The sequence below is a fragment of the Mauremys mutica genome, chromosome 8, assembly GCF_020497125.1.
Source record: "Mauremys mutica isolate MM-2020 ecotype Southern chromosome 8, ASM2049712v1, whole genome shotgun sequence".
In the NCBI taxonomy this organism is placed as follows: domain Eukaryota; kingdom Metazoa; phylum Chordata; order Testudines; family Geoemydidae; genus Mauremys; species Mauremys mutica.
This window is the reverse complement of record NC_059079.1, coordinates 88,442,547-88,459,234: the sequence shown is the minus strand read 5'-3', so window position 1 is coordinate 88,459,234 and position 16,688 is coordinate 88,442,547. Positions and strand designations below refer to the sequence as shown.

Genomic DNA, 16,688 nt, shown 5'->3' with positions numbered 1-16,688 from the left:
GAAAGCTCCTAATCCCAGTTGGAGACAGTTTGAACCCTGAAGCATATGGTTTAATATCCTTTGCAAAACTTTTGTTAGCATTAGCTATTTAACTGTGGAGGTTAATGTTATTCACAAAAATGTCATCCCTTTTTTAATCTTACAGGATGTTGTTGAGACCAAAAACCTAGCAACAGAGGTCTACGTTTTAGTTACACATTATGTGAAGAAGTATTTCCTTGTATCAACTTTGAATTCACAGTCTTTTAATTTTATTGAATGTCCCTTTGTTCTGGTGTTGTGAGAGAGAAGCTTCCAAACTACCCTCTCTTTTCTATTCACTATGTTTTACACACTTTTATCCTGTCCCCAGAGGTGAAAGTGGGCCGATACAGTGTATCGGTACGAAAGTGGCTGCCCGAACACAGATGACATTAAAGCGCGGCCACAGAAGCGCTTTAAGCTCTGTACTGGCCAAGCTGCTGACTGCGGGGGAGGGGCAGCTACCCGGGGCTCCCAGTAGTGGCCTTTTAAATCGACACCAGAGCCCCAGGTGGCGCAGGCCGGGCAGCGCTGAAGAGCTGGCTGGGAGGAGTCTGGCCCCAGCCCCGGCCCTTCTGCCCAAGGCCCCACCCTTTTTGTGGGCCCAGAGCCGCCCCCTTCCCCTCCCATTGCCCAGGAACCTGCCTTCCCTGCGTACTGGTAAATCCTTTAAATTACTTTCACACCTGCCTCTCCCAGCTCATTCGATTTGTCTTATCTTAGATATGCTATCCCCAAAGTCTGACGTTTTGTGAAACAATTTCATTTAAAATTTGAATACTTGAAGAAAATTCACCACCTGTCTCTACAGTGATGTGTCTAATCTAGCAAAGAATCTTGTGGCACCTTATAGACTAACAGACGTTTTGCAGCATGAGCTTTCGTGGGTGAATGCCCACTTTGTCTCTTGCATTCGACGAAGTGGGCATTCACCCACGAAAGCTCATGCTGCAAAACGTCTGTTAGTCTATAAGGTGCCACAAGATTCTTTGCTGCTTTTACAGAACCAGACTAACACGGCTACCCCTCTGATACGTGTCTAATCTAGCGTATTTGTCTCATTATTTTACCTCCTATTTATTCTGTAATCTCCATCTGTTTCGCTATTGTAGTCAGTGTTGCCAGTTCTGATGTTAAACAAATTGTGATTTTTTTTTTAGTGTGTTAAAGCCACAGCTCCTGAAGTCATGTTATTTTGTGAGACTCTCTGCCTTCTTTCTGGAACAAAGTAAATTCCTGGTCTACGTGCTTATGCAGAAATGTTAGTAACAGCGATCTCCGTGTATCCCAAAGGTGCAAAACCCAGAAGACAAATTAAAAAGAAGCTAAAATGAATTAACGACTACCGTTAATTAGAGCTCGTGACTTTTTTTGTGTCCTTCTTGTGAAGGCTGGGCGGGGCTTGCCAACCAACCCTGGTCACTAGCCGCTTTTGGATTAGGGGATGCCAGCAGCCTGCACAGGACCTGCGGCAGCACGAGCGCGCCTTGCGAACGCAGCGCATGGCACTAACCGCTTCCCTTCGCAGCAGCCCTCTTGTTTTGCCGTAACACAAGATGGCCGCTCCCTGTCCTAATCCAAGATGGCGCCCCAAAACATTCTGTACGGACAGCCTCAGTCGCCTTCCCATAACTTGTCACCAGCGGGAACGTCGAAACTGACGTAAAAGACCCCTAGTCCCACCCCCGGGGCCCCCTCCCTCTTACTCCAGCCATATTTACAGATCCCGCCCCTTACCGGAAGTTATTGTTACCTCATAGGTCATCACAATACTCCAATTCCCAGCAAGCCCCGCGCTTTGAGCTTCTATTGGCTGGGAGAGGCAGGAAGTGACTGGGCTACGGAAGGTGAGAGGTCAAAGGGGACGCCAGTCGCTAGCAGCAGTTGAAGCGAAGCCGGTCCTGCCTGAAGTCTGGTGGGGACGGGTATCCCGCTCCCTTCCTAAGGTGTGGGGGCGGGGCACCGGCCGTGTCTCTCGCCCAGGGTCTCTGGGGATGCTCTCATGGGGCGGGGAGACCAGGGCTCGGGGCAAGTGTGTGTGTGTTGGGGGAGGCTGCAGACCTTGGGGGGCCTGGGGCGACTGAGAGGGATGCTGATCTGGGGGGGGAGGCGAAGTGGGCTGTATGTTGGCTTTGGGGGGGATGGCGTATGTGGGGGAATGCTGAGCTGGGGGTACCTGGGGCTCGGAGGGGGCTAGTGGGAGGAATGCTGACCTGGTGGTGCCTGGGGTTTTGGGGAGGGAGATAAGTGTGGGGCTGTTGGACCGGTGGGTCTCTGGGAACGTATGATGGGGAAGATAGAGAAGCGAGCCTGGGTGAGAGATGCTGTGTTAAGTGACACGGGAGAATGGGTGGGGAAGCCTGGCTTGGGTGGAGCCGTATGTGGCGATGCTGTCTAGGCTAGGGGCTTGGCAGGCGTCCAGGGAGATGGTGATGCTGTGAGAGAGGAGGGGCGAGTGACTCCTGCGTGTTCAAGGGAGTTGTCACAATGCAGTGATGAGCTAGGACCCACTCTGTGGACACTTACTCCCATGCATAACTTTACCTGTGGGAGTAGTCATATAGAATCCAGTGGTAAGCACTCCTGTGAGTAAAGTTGTTCACATGTGTAAGTGCTCACAAGATTGAGCTGAACAAGTGAAAGTCACTTAAATACTATGCTTCAGTTCCTTGTCTGTAAAATGGGATAACTGTTTACCTCAGAGATCGGCAATGTGAGGGTAATGTATGAAGTACTTTGAAATCTTGTGACTGAAAGTGCTGTGTACTGTAAGTACTGAGGATTATTATTTCTCCCTTATTTTCAAAAGCTTAACCCTTCAAGAGATCCCAAGATGGAAGAGACTGAAGAATCCAGTCCACCTGAAGAATTGCTCCATGGCTTAAAGCTTTCTGATCAGAAGTCATCAGAGAGCACTGGTCCTTTGACAGCTGGTTCCAAAGATGCACATAATCCACGAAGCCTGGACAGGGGAGATCTACATTCCTCTGCCCAAGACCCTAGAGCAGCAGATGAGTGTTTTCATGACTGTAATGACTCCTTTGAGGTAAAGGAACCAGGAATGGAACAGGAGAGAGACAACAGAGAGGATCCTGCAGGGAAGCAGACAGAATTAGATGAAGAATACTTATTGGAACTGGAAAAAAATATGCCAGAGGAAGAAAAACAGGTAACTCTTTATTGAGATTATATTAGAATTTTTTAACTTAATATCTGTTTTAAATATATTTTCTCTTTTTGATCTTTTTTAAATACATAATCCAGTGTGCAAATGAATTTTATAGACACTACCTTTTAATGCTACTAAACTTTTTAAAAGAAACTGGCAAGTTAAAATTCACTTAACTTTTTTTTAATTTGGATTACTAAGAATACCCTAAAGGGATGATGTCAAACTCCCCCCTCCACTTTTCTTCTCCCCGCGCCCCCTTCCCCCCCCCAATCAGATGTCTGTGTGCATTTTTTTTACCTACTTTTGGTATAAGTAACAACTTTAGATAATTATAACTGAAAGACTGCGGGCGGGAGGGGTGGGAAATCTGTTCAGGAGTTTTTGTTTTGTTTTTTCATTTTACTTTGTGCATTTGACAGCACTTTCACTGTTTTCCCCTGTTTAGACAGTTAAGTCCTGATCAGCGACAGGATGGAGAAAAGCACCATGCAAAATAAGATAATGTGGCATAGGGATTCAGGACAGTTTTAGTACCTTCTAGCAAATTTCCTAAAGCAAGTTGTCAGTTAGATTTAAAGTTGACTGTATCCCTTCATATTATTAAAATTAGGTTGGGGTGCGGACGACGACACTTTGCACCATTTATGCTGCTTGCTTACGTGCACTTCATTCAGCTTGGACAATGGAAATAGTACCTAGTACCATACAGCAGTGATTTGAATAGCTTTTTCTTCTGGGAAACTTTTAATTTAAAAATAAAAAATCCAGTGAATACACTTCTGTTAATATTAACTTGAAAAATCTTTGTTTTTAAAAGTTAGGGTTCAACTAACAATATTCACTTCAGTAATGTGATATTTGCTAAAAATGATGCTGCTCTAAGAGCTTTTAAATATTTCTAAAGGATTTAGGTGTCAAGTTATTTTAATATATTTTAATAATTTCATGAGTCCATTTTTCCAAACAGCGAAAAAAGTGAGACTGAAAAATAAAAATCCAAGTTCCAAATCTTATAAAATTGCTTTATGGGCACACTGGTTTTCTGGTTTTGTTGTGTTAGGACATTATAGCCTTTCTTTCTGTTAGCTTATTATGTAGCCTGGTTTCATGATTCCAGAATTGATGAATTCATAGGCCTATTGTAAAATAGCTCAGATGTCCTCAAAGTACTGATTCATGCTTTTCAAATCCGATTAGACTGTCCAGTTCAGGAGCTAATTTTAATAGTGCTTCACAGCAATGTCTCAGTGTTTCTGTACAGTAATCCACTATTTAAAACTTGAGAAGGGCGTGATTCTGATTCATTTTAACTTGTGTGAAAAGGCTCCTTCAGCAGACTTATTTTTACAACTTTCTAGGTATATGCAGCATTCTTACAGATGTAAGAAGGCACTGTTCTTTGTCCCAAGTATGTTTACAATCTAAATTACAGTTAACATGCCGAATAACAGATCATGGTTAATGTCAGAGTTGCTCAATGAGGAGGCACAACAGATGACAACGGAAGGGACTACTGCTGTTGAGAGAGCATTATTTTACAGGGGAAAGAGGCTGTGTAATTTTTTTCATGGAGAGAGATCAGTGTAAGTGATTGGGTACAAGAGTGGAGAAAAAAATATGTAGGGTGGAACAGAAAACCAAAAGTAAAATTTGAGAAGGGGTTTGAAGGAGGAGAATGAGATTGTTTGGCATGCAAGAAGAGGAAGGTGTGAAACTGCGAGGGAAGGATGTACATTAGTACTATGTTGTATAACAGCATCCACATCATAATCTAGACAACATTCAAAGTTGATCCTACAGATAAATATTGGAGGGCTTTGTAATGGAGATATATCCTTTTTAGCAGCAAGCTGTTTCTTTCTTAGTTGGCGCCACAGCTTTTGATCTATGCCTGGCCCTGTCTTCATTTCAGAACTAAATTGAATACCAACGTGTGCCCCCCAAAAAAGTGGGGGTGAGAGGGAGGGAATGGTCTTGCTAGAATCTTTGTTTATTACAGTAAGTGGAAAATGATAGGGAGAAATATGTATAGTTGAGGGCAACTGAACACAGAGCTGAGTGAGCAGCCAAGTCAGTGTTAGTTCATTTTTTGGTGACATTTTACTGATTTAATCAACATATGGCAAAAATGTAATAAATCCCCTTATTCTTAATTTGCCTTCATATTGTACGTGTGTCATTACATGGGCTCCTTGGGGCAGGGAGACAGCTCTGGTGGATAGAACACTGGAATGAGACTCAGTAGACCTGGATTCTGTTCCCACCTCTGCCACTGGCCTGCTGGGTGACTTTGCATGAGTCTGCCATCAGTTTTCCAATTTGTAAAATGAGGATAACAATATCTGTCTTTTTTGAAAAAACACTTTGAGATCTACTGGTGAGAAGTGCGAGATCTAGGCAGTGGGGGCTGTCAAGCGATTAAAAAAATTATTGCTATAATCCGCACTGTTAATAATAGAATAGCATTTATTTAAATATTTTTGGATGTTTTCAAATATATTGATTTCAATTACAAACAGAATACAAAGTGTACAGTACTCACTTCATATTTTATTTTTGATTACAAGTATTTGCACTGTATAAAAACAGTGTTTTTCAATTCACCTCATACAAGTACTGTAGTGCAATCTCGATCATGAAAGTTGAACTTATAAATGTAGAATTATGTACCAAAAAAACTGCATTCAAAAGCAAAACAGTGTAAAATTTTAGAGCCTGCAAGTCCACTCAGTCCTACTTCTTATTCAACCAGTCGCTCAGACAAACAAGTTTGTTTACATTTGCAGAAGTTTAATGCTGCCCACTTCTTGTTTAAAATGTCACCTGAAAGTGCTATGAGAGCGCCTGTTCTCATTGTAGCTGGCGTCACAAGATATTTACGTGCCCCTTTATGCTTCAACCACCATTCCAGGGGACATGTGTTCATGCCAATGATGGGTTCTGCTCAATAACAATCCTAAGCAGTGTGGACCAACACATGTTCATTTTCATTATCTGAGTCAGATGTCAACAGCAGAAAGTCGATTTTTCTTTTTTGGTGGTTCAGGTTCTGTAGTTTCCGCATCGGGGTGTTGCTTTTTTAAAACATCTGAAAGCATGCTCTACACCTCATCCCTCTCAGATTTTGGAAGGCATTTCAGAATCTTAAACCTTGGGTCAAGTGCAGTTTTTGGACAGCAGTTTTACAAAATATGCTATTGCTTTGGTCAAATGGGAGAAAATATTGATCACAGAAGTCCACAACTCAAATAGACTTGCCCTATAGCTAGAGAAAGAAACCCACTTGTCGCTTCGTTTATTGGAGAGCACCTGTGCTGCTATTTCTCCAGAGAGCTGATCTTGGCACAGGGCTGGATTTTCTAATTTAGGTGCCTAACTGCCATTTGTGCCTTAGAAAATCTACCCTTAAGTGTGGAAGAAATATAAATTGTGCTAAGTCATTAAAACACAGCCCATATCAGGTTACTGTCACTACTTGTTTGAGTTTTTTCAGCATTCCTAGCTGACTTATTTAGTCTTATTTTTCAGGGTTTTTTTCACTTCTCTGGAAAGTACAGTTTCTACCTGCACACAAAAGTAAGAAACTTCGTCTATAACTCTTGTATGCTGATGTGAAGTGGCTACTGTGTTCCCGTTTGAAAATCTACTTTACAGCTCTGTGGTTTTGCTTCATCACCCCTGCATTTCACACTAACTGGCACTCTGATTGTCTCTGTCAACAGAGAAGCCAAGGATTTAATGGGCATGATGGAGACTGAGCTCATCCTCTCATGCTTGGATTGTGAGCAGCACATCCAGGAAATGACCAGTGATAGGGCTGTGAGAAGATACTTAATATATCTGTTCTGTTAATAAACAGAGGGCACATGCCTCCAGAGTTGTCAGCATGACAATTCTTGTTGCTGATAACTGCAGTAAGTCTTGGGATTGACCTGATTTACCATACTCCTAAGGTGAAACTCAGATGCTTGGATTCATGATGTAGCAATGACTTCATAAGACTGCAGGGGGAAGCAGACAGCTGCTAAATACTGATTTACAATCAGGAAATGGAATTTGAGGCTGAGAAATTTATATTTCCTTAATGACATAAGTGACTTTATCACCCTTTGGTGATAGAACCTTATTCAGTGTAAGCAGTTGCTACTTAGTGACCTTACCAGAGAGTGTATAAGACCCAGAGATGCATTTTCACATTGTACAAATAGCCTCAGAGAAGAAGAGGAAGAGCCTTTGGCAAAAACGGATCCAAGTAAAGTACACCATTAAGGCTAAATCAATCCATCGAATAAAATCTATAAGAGAAAGCCAGAGGAGTTGAGTGGAAGGGAGTGTTGCTGAATGGGGAGTATTGTAGGCTAGCAGTGCAGGTGTCTGTTAACTGTGACAGCTGAAGGATGAATGTAGAGATTTAGCTTCTCATGCATTTTTATAAAGCTGATCACTTGCAGAATAAAGAGTAAAGATGCATAGGTTGTTTTCTTTCAATAGCAAACGAGCTTCCTTTACCTTCATTTTTAACTTTTGATATTTTTTTTTCTTGACAAAGTAGCAGAGTTCATATGACTGTACATGATGGTTTTTCTCTTGGGCTTATACTCTATTGTCAGGAGGCCAAGATGACTTTTTCCCCATTATTCTGGGTTAGTCTTTAATCATCAGTCTCTCTTGCTGATTGCCAGACTGATTTAACCTGTGATTCTAATTCCTTTAAAACTCTAACAATAACTACTTTTTCAGTTCCCATTTTCATAAACCTCTCCTAATCCGGGTCTTTCTTTGACCGTACTTAACATTAAGGGATCACTTGATTAGTTTGTAAGAAGTAACTGCATTTAACTTAATATCTTCACTAGGTTTTTCTTTTAAATTTCAGTCAGTTCATGCATCCAAAAAGCAAATTCCTGACACTGGTGTATTATTATTCTGGCTCATAATTTCCCTGTTCATAGGCTTTTACACTGCAGAAAATGGACCTTTGGATTTCTCTTATGAATAGCACTATATAATGAAGTGTAAGTCAGAACAGTTATACTTGATTCAGTGAACATATTAATAAAGCCTCAGGAAAAACAAGGTGTCAAGATTAGTTTCTCTCACCCTCCCCCCCTTCCCAATAGAGCATTCTGAAAGTCCATTCTGACCCACTTCTGTCACTATTGAAGAACAGGCAATCTGCCCTGCAGCTATTTAAATCTCACTCTGAAAATATGTCAGTGGGGTGACATTCTGCAAAATTTGTCCCAAGGACAAGTCACTTACAATTTTTTTCTACTTTTAATGGAAGTAAAATTGGTGGGTCACAAAACAGTTCTGATATAATCATAGTGAAGTGATGACGAGTCACTTTGCAGTTGTTACTCATCTGAGCTGGAAGTACAGTGTAAAAAGCAGGAAGCTTACAGCTTCATGTTTTCCAGCATGGTCATCGCCTCCTAACAATGAGGTTTAGAGGCAAACACCGCTAGCTTGTTACATACTGGTACCTGAATATTTTGTTCACTGTTGTAAAAGCTATTTGTTTTTGTTTTGTTTTCTCCTCAAGAAGCATGTACCAGTAGAGAATATACATTTCCCTTCTATGCAACATCCATACATCAGGAAGTGACCTTGCAGGTGCTGCTATTCCATTAGCATTCCCTTAAGACTGGGCTCAGCCTTCAAATGTAGCTGTCTAAATAGGCCAGCCATCTCCTGAATGTAGAAAAGGCATTTATACACTTATGTGCCAAATTACTCACTTTATTTAAGTGCCCAAATGTTCTCTTTGCCTTCATGCTGGAGTGCTGGATAAGGCCTTATGTATAACTGGCTTTTTCTCCATTATGGACCTTAGAAAGACAATGGAGTTGTTTGCTCATAATCCAATGCCTATAGTATCTCACTATGCGTGGGGTTTGTAAATGGTAGAGTAGAACGCTGTGGAGCACATTTCATCCAATGACAAGTGGATGAGTTGTGGTTTTTGGGGGGGTTTTGTGGTATCTAAGCATGTATCCAAAGGATCAGAACAAGATCATTGAGTGCGAACTTATTTGTGATGTGAAAATTGTATGGTGTTCCCTGAAGTCTGCACTGTGAAAACTATTGTAGTTTCTGGATTATCACTGTGGTGTCTATGGTTGGGAGAACTATTTTCCCAGGGCAAAGCAGACCGTAGAAAGAACCCCTCTCTTTATATTGGGTTTGAGCCTGCTTCTTGTCACAACTATGAAACAATGCAGCTTTCCACACAGACTACTATATGTAGCTGTTTCCAAGGAGATATTCTGTGTGATATTGATAATTGCATTAATCCTTGATTTACACAGTCTGCAGGGAAGGAAACTGCTCCTTTCCCCAGCGTTGGCTTTTTAATCGCCCAATGAGCTATAATTTATAAGCTTTCATGTGCGCGCGCGTTCAAATTTAGAGTGAGAAATCAATGGTCAAAATGATCACTTGCCACAGAAATAAGGAGCTGCACTTTGTCTCTTGAATCTCAGGTCTCTTGTACTCTTACCCTATGACATTTTGTTTTTATTTCTGTGAGCTATATTTGTGTGACAAGTATTCCTTAGTGATCATTTGGAGATGGCTTGATGACAGCCTTCTGTATTTGCAGTGTTAGCTAAAGGCATTCATGCCAACATCACTTATGCCAGCAGCGCTGTTAAGATATCTGTGGTTGAAAACACACCCCTGCAATTTTCACTATCTAATGAAACCTTCTCCCAGCCTTTGGGTTTGATGGGTGGTTGTTTAGTCATCTGTGAGCAATGCTAAGAGATACAGCAAGGAGAAAATGTGTATTTCTTCCCTTAGTAAGCCCATTTATTTGTGCCAGTGACCCGTTTTTCAGCCTCTAGCTGCTTGTAGTGCCTGACATCTACATTACTTTCGCTGGAGAAAAAAGAATGTTCTGTTAACCAATCCTTCTGCATAATAAATCTATTCAAAGACAACAATATCACATTTTGGACTAGTCTGTCTCTGCTGCATTGGAAGTACTTTTTGCATCCCATCAATATTAGAGCTGCCTCCATCAGGGTTCACAGCCAGCTGATTATAAACTTCTTGGACAGGATGTCTCAAATAATAACTTGCAGGACTTCACTGACTAAACAGATCTTATGTAGCCAGTTTGAATGACACTGGAAAGATACTATTGTCCCAAAAGAAGCAGCAAACAGTAAATGCTAAAATGCAAACATTTATTTAAAATAAATAAATAAAAAATTTAACTTCCCTTGTATATATTTTAGTTTATAAATTGGAGCCCTTTATGCCCCTATCCAGTGTGATGATACACCCAATATGTATAATAGTAAATTAACGGTTTACAGACACCTTTGTAGCTAGCATTCTCCTGGTTACTTTTCATTCTGATTTTCTTTCATAGTAATGCAGAACTGTAGCTGACCTACTTGTTCGTTTCAGTTAAATCCTGTGAAACACTGAAATTCTCTGATCTGTTGCAGAAAAGAAGAAAGGAGAGCACAAAGTTAAAGGAGAAAGGAAACGAGCAGTTTAAGAAAGGAGGTGGGTTAATATTCTTTTAACATAATATATTCTGAAATTAGTTAATACTTAGATCCACAATTAGATACTGTGGCAAACCTTAAGGTAGACATATTTTCCATTACCCTTGGGTCTCTTTCTCCCCCTTCTCCCCCCCCCCCCCCCCGCCAAAACCATCAGCAACCAAAGGCGAGGAGGGGAATCTAATTGACAACAATAAATGCTAGAGACCAAGTGCTAAAAAGTACTTGGTGCAATGCACACCAAAGGAAAGTATCATTAATATACTTATTAGAGTCCCAAAGTACTTATTAATGATCCCACAGAAATGGATACTTGCCAACAATTAGATGATGGTTTGCTTCCAAGACAGCTCACTAGAGAGAGTTTTCTATAATGGATGATTGAAACTTTGATATAATGTGTAAGGAAAACTTATTGCTGGAATACACGGGGGGGGGGGGAATCAAACTGCTGTGTCCTTTACTTTTTGAAAATCTGACAGTGATTAATAACAAGTATCTCCTTCCTTCACTTGCCCTTTGCTGTATTAAGCTTGGATATGGGTGTCTCTTCAAGGCATGATCTAGAGAAGAACTGTTCTTTAAAGAGGGTTAGCATCTCTCATCATGTCAGGATTCCTCCCTAGGTTCTGAGAGGAGGTACTGATGTCGTGTCATGATTTTTCAGATCAGTGATGGACTGGCTTCAACTAAAGAAAAACATTTGTTTTTATTTTGAGACTTTGCTGCAGTTTTTAATTTCAAAGAAAGTGCAAAGTTTGGAAGTGAGGTATATGAATTAAAATCTGCACAGCAGTGGCACAAGTCTAGAGATTGTAGTGCTGGGTCTAGGTCTTGGCATTTTAACATAGCTAGTATCCTAATAGAGGTGCTGGTTTAAAATAACAAAACCATTGTCATTGGTACGTATGCTAATTCAACAGAGCACTTTTTCTGAGAGCAGCTGACTGGATGTCTACACTACAAAATTAGGTTGAATTTATAGAAATCGATTTTATACAGTCGATTGTGTGTGTGTCCCCACTTAAGACCATTAACTCAGCGGAGTGCATCCACAGTACCAAGGCTAGCATTGACTTCCGGAGCGTTGCACTGTGGGTAGCTATCCCACAGTTCCCGCAGTCTCCGCTGCCCACTGGAATTCTGGGTTGAGATCCCAATGCCTGATGGGCCAAAAACACTGTCGCGGGTGGTTCTGGGTACATGTCATCAGCCACCACCCCGCCCCCCCACGAAAGCAATGGCAAACAATCATTTCTCACCTTTTTTTTTTCTTGGGTTACCCATGCAGATGCCATACAAGGGTAAGCATGGAGCCCGCTCAACTCATGGTCACCATACGTCTCCTGGTTTCTGGCAGATGTGGGACTGCATTGCTACACAGCAGCAGTTCATTGCCTTTTGGCAGCAGACGGTGCATTACGATTGGTAGCCGTCATCATCTCCTGGGTGCTCTTTTAGCCGAGCTTGTGAGGTCGGTCGGGGCGCCTGGACGTAAATGGGAGTGACTCCAGGTCATTCTATTTTTAAGTTTCGTCTCCTGAAGATTCAGTCCTGCCTGCAGTCGTACTGCACCGTCTTCTGGCGAGCAGCCAGGAGACGAGGATGGCTAGCAATCATACTGCACTGTCTGCTGCCAGCTTAAGATGTATAAGAGAGATGGAGTGGATCAAAACAAGAAAGAGACCAGATTTGTTTTGTATTCATTTGCTCCCTCTTTCCCTCCCTCCCTCCGTGAAATTAGCGACTTGAAAAGTTTAATGGAGATTCAGTCCTGATAGCTCAGTGGTTTGAGCACTGGCCTGCTAAACCCAGGGTTTTGAGTTCTATCGTTGAGGAGGCCATTCTGTGTGATAGTTGTGTGTGTTTCTCCTTGATGCAAACCCACCCCCTTTTGTTGATTTTAATTCCCTATAAGCCAACCCTGTAAGCCATGTCATCAGTCAACCCTCCCTTGGCACTGCTGCACGTCCCTGTTATAGCTTCTGTCCTTCATGCCCTTGGAGATTTTTTCAAATGTTTGGGCACTTTGTCTTTTGGAACAGAGTTTTGATAGCACGGATTTGTCTCCCCATACAACGATCAGATCTCGTACCTCCCGTTTGGTCCATGCTGGAGCTCTTTTGCGATTCTGGGACTCTGCGATCATGATCACCTCTGCTGATGAGATCTGCACTCACCTGCAGATTGCCACGCTGGCCAAACAGGAAACGAGATTCGAAAGTTCGCGGGCCTTTTCCTGTCTGCCTGGTCGGTGCATCTGAGTTGAGAACACTGTCCAGAGTGGTCACAATGGAGCACTCTGGGATAGCTCCTGGAGGCCAATACCGTCGAATTGCGACTGTACTACCCCATATTCGACCTGGCAAGATCGATTTCAGCGCTAATCCCCTCATCGGGGGAGGAGTACAGAAATCGATTTTAAGAGCTCTTTAAGTTGAAAAAAAGGCTTCGACGTGTGGACGGGTGCAGGGTTAAATTGATGGAACGCTGCTAAATTCAACCTAAACTCGTAGTGTAGACCAGGGCTGAGTCTTGCTTTTGGTATAAAACTGATGTTTCCAGAGAGTTTAAGCTATGTGACTTTCACTAATTCTACTGGCAAATGAAATGAATGTTTGTTGTTTTTTTTCCTCTTCCATCTTCAGAATATGGGGAAGCAGAAGACTCCTATACAAAAGCTGTACAGGTTTGCCCAGCCTGCTACCAGAAAGACAGGTCTGTTTTGTTTTCAAACAGAGCTGCTGCAAGAATGAAACAGGTGAATGTACTTTTCGAGTATTGTGAATATACAAGAGTCAAAGAATGAGCTTGAAGGAATTAAGCCATAGTTTCCAGGTTTTATTGTTCACTGACTTTTTTTATTGTTCATCTCAGTTGAAATACTAGTGGAGATTTGGGGCAGGTGGTGGGGGGAACTGATTTGAAAAATGCAGTTGATCCCACTAGTTGGAGTTGAGTCTTCTGTAGGCATCTCTGTCTGTGCTACAACTCTTAACTGAGTTCATAACCAGTTGTCGGCATGGCTGTCTCAACCAGATGGTGTGGAGACACCAGCCATGTTTAAATTCTTGTTTAGTAACTTTGGCAGGTCAATGTTTTGGCCTTGCTAGAGGCCTAAATTGTTATATGATTGTCTTCCAGTAACCAGTTCAGTGCGTTATGACATGGGCAGGACTTCCTAACCATGCTTTTATTAACCAGTCTGGCTGATCCTCTTTTGTCTCTGCTGTCTGTGTGGTAGGACAGACTAGAGCACACTGCCTCATATGCTACTGCTTCTGGTTTTTGTGTATGTCCTCTCTCCCAGTGGTTCTCAGCCAGGGGTACATGTATCCCTGGCTGTATGCAGAGGTGTTCCAGGGGTAGGTACATCAACTCATCTAGATATTTGCCTGGTTTTACAACTAGTTACATAGAAAGTACTAGGGAAGTCAATACAAACTAAAATTTTTCATACAGACTATGACTTGTTTATACTGCTACATTTCAGTGTATAGTACAGTGGTTCTCAACCTGCGGGCCACATGCTGCCCAATTAGCACACAGCTGCGGCAGGTGAGGGTCTGGGAGCTGCCCTGCCGGTTGGCCCCCCACCCACCCAGTGCTCCACTCCTGGACCCACTCTGTGGAAGGGTCTCTGGGTGTGAGGCACTTGGGTCAGGGAGGGTGGGGGGAGAGCATGCTGTGGTTCTCAACCTGCGGCCCAAGTAATACATTGCGAAGAGGTTGAGAACCACTGGTATAGTATATAGAAGTACAATATTTATATTGATTTATTTTATGATATACTAGCTTTCTACTTTTTAGCAATCTTTTTAGTAACGGTATGCTGTGACACTTGTGTATTTATGTCTGATTTTATGAGCAAGTCGTTTTTAAGTGAGGCTAAACATGGGCATACACAAGACAAATCAGACTCTTGAAAAAGGTACAGTAGTCTGGAAAGGTCAAGAGCCATTGCTCTATCCCCTGCATAGTCACTATGGGGTTCCTGCCCAGATATTACCAGAATGCACTGATACACCGTTAAGCAGCATGGTAACTGTGGAGACACAAACATAGTTGTTGGCAGAAAATCTGTTGTGGGGAACCAAATCAGCTGTATAATTTGTAACCAGTCAAGGGAACTATGCCTCTATCCAGTGGGTGTTTTTTTTTTTTTTAATTTATTTTTTTTCCCTTTAAATCAGTTAAAAGTTGTGGTGTGGGTATGATGGTCTTCATCACAATAAATGTGTCACCAAAATTGCTGCAGAACTGTGGTGAAAAAGAGGGTAATGGAGATGAGTGAGGAGCCAACCAGGACAACTCCTTAGTACCCTATCTGGCTCCCATTTAGGCCTGCGAATTATGCCATTGACGTCAGTGGGAACTGGAGCAGGATGTAACAGTGAGCATTCAGCAATACTTCCCTGCTTCACAGGGAAGTTGTGGGTCTAAATTAATTGTCTAAGGCACTCGAATACCATGTGTCAAGCTTATACAATTTTCAGCATTGGTTTTATACAGGCCACATGTATGTTGATAAATAACCTGCCTACTTAAAAGGTGGAATCAAGAATTTAGGAGTAGGAAGCAATTTCTCCTTCTGTTGCTTTTAAATGTATTCTGAATAGACACACATTTTTCTCCCTTCTTCCTCTACACCCCCACATCAGTTATTTACAATACCTGAATAAAACGTGCATGACCGTCCAACATGCAGGGATAGAAAACATTGTGACAGTCTTGAATACTTATTAGCGTACTCTGTCATATAGCTGATATTAAGTGCCGGAAAGTCAGCAGAGCATTTTTGCTCAAGTAGAACCACCTAAACTTCTTTTATACTACCAGACTATTAGAGCAGAGAATAAAATGAGATTCTCTCTAGCAGCTGCTGCAATAGTTTCTCCAACATGAATGCTATCTGAGCATATTTATAAACAGCAAAATATCTTCATAATCCAGATGTTAAAAATCTATGTCACTGGAGAACTAATCCAGTAATTGCCAAAGTGTACATGGGGAATAAATGAGTTAGAGATAAACAATTAGTATGTCTCCTTATTAGGGTTGCCAACTTTCTAATGGCACAAAACCAAACACCCCTGTCCCACCCCTTCTCTGAGGCCCTGTCCCTGCTCGCTCCATCCCCCCCTTCTGTTGCTCACTGTTCCCCAAATCTCACTCACTTTAACTGGGCTGGGGCAGAGGGTTGGGGTGCAGAAAGGGGCTGAAGGCTCTAGGGTGGGGCTGGGGATGAGGGGTTTGGGGTGCAGGAGGGGGCTCTGGGCTGGGGTAAGGGGTTGGGGTGCAGGGTCCCTGCAGCCCCTAGGCACATGGGTGGCCAGGGAGGCTCTGCATGCTGCCCTCATGCCCACAGACTCTACCCCCACAGCTCAATAAGTCACAGTTCCCAGCCAATGGGCCCTGTGGAGCCGGCACTTGAGGCGACGGCAGCACCCGGAGCCTCCCTGGCCGCCCATGCGCCTAGGGACTGCAAGGGCCTGGCAGCTGCTTCCTGAGCCATGCAGAGCTAGGACAGGCTGGGAGCCTGCCTTAGCCCTGGGCTTCTGCTGACTGGACTTTTAACAGCCCGGTTAGCAGTGCTGCCCGGTGCCACCAGGGTCCCTTTTCACCCGGGCATTCCGGTCGAAAACCAGATGCCTGGCAACTCTACTTCTATTAGCCTAACCAAAAACCATTATGCTAACACCATGTCCTTGTTTTAATGGGCTTCCACAATAACTTGTCAGTCTTTTTTTTTTTTTTTAATGCCTGCTACAGATATGTTTACTCAGCACTACAATAGGTATTTTAATCAGACATTTCTTGAAAGACCAGCTGGTGCCTTATGGAAAAAATACTGATTAGAAGCCATCCTTCTCCTGCATTGTATATCTTTCTCAGACTTTGTTCTCTGTTACTCCAGTTGTTTTGGATGAAAACAAGATGTTTATTTCTTAAACCTTTTATCTGCCCTCATT

General features: G+C 42.6%; 1 protein-coding gene across 5 annotated transcripts in view; it reads left to right on the top strand.

Moving 5' to 3' along the window:
- Window positions 1–1,723: 1,723 nt before the first annotated feature.
- TTC1 (tetratricopeptide repeat domain 1) overlaps window positions 1,724–16,688 on the top strand; it is a 43,072-nt gene continuing 28,107 nt past the window's right edge. For 2 of the 5 annotated variants that reach the window (XM_045028779.1, XM_045028783.1), the window contains exons 1-4: window positions 1,811–1,967; window positions 2,831–3,190; window positions 10,654–10,714; window positions 13,365–13,477. In XM_045028779.1, the coding sequence (XP_044884714.1) occupies window positions 2,855–3,190; window positions 10,654–10,714; window positions 13,365–13,477 (510 nt within the window). In that variant the 5' untranslated portion in view covers window positions 1,811–1,967; window positions 2,831–2,854. The other 3 variants (XM_045028781.1, XM_045028782.1, XM_045028780.1) reach the window with 3 other exon arrangements.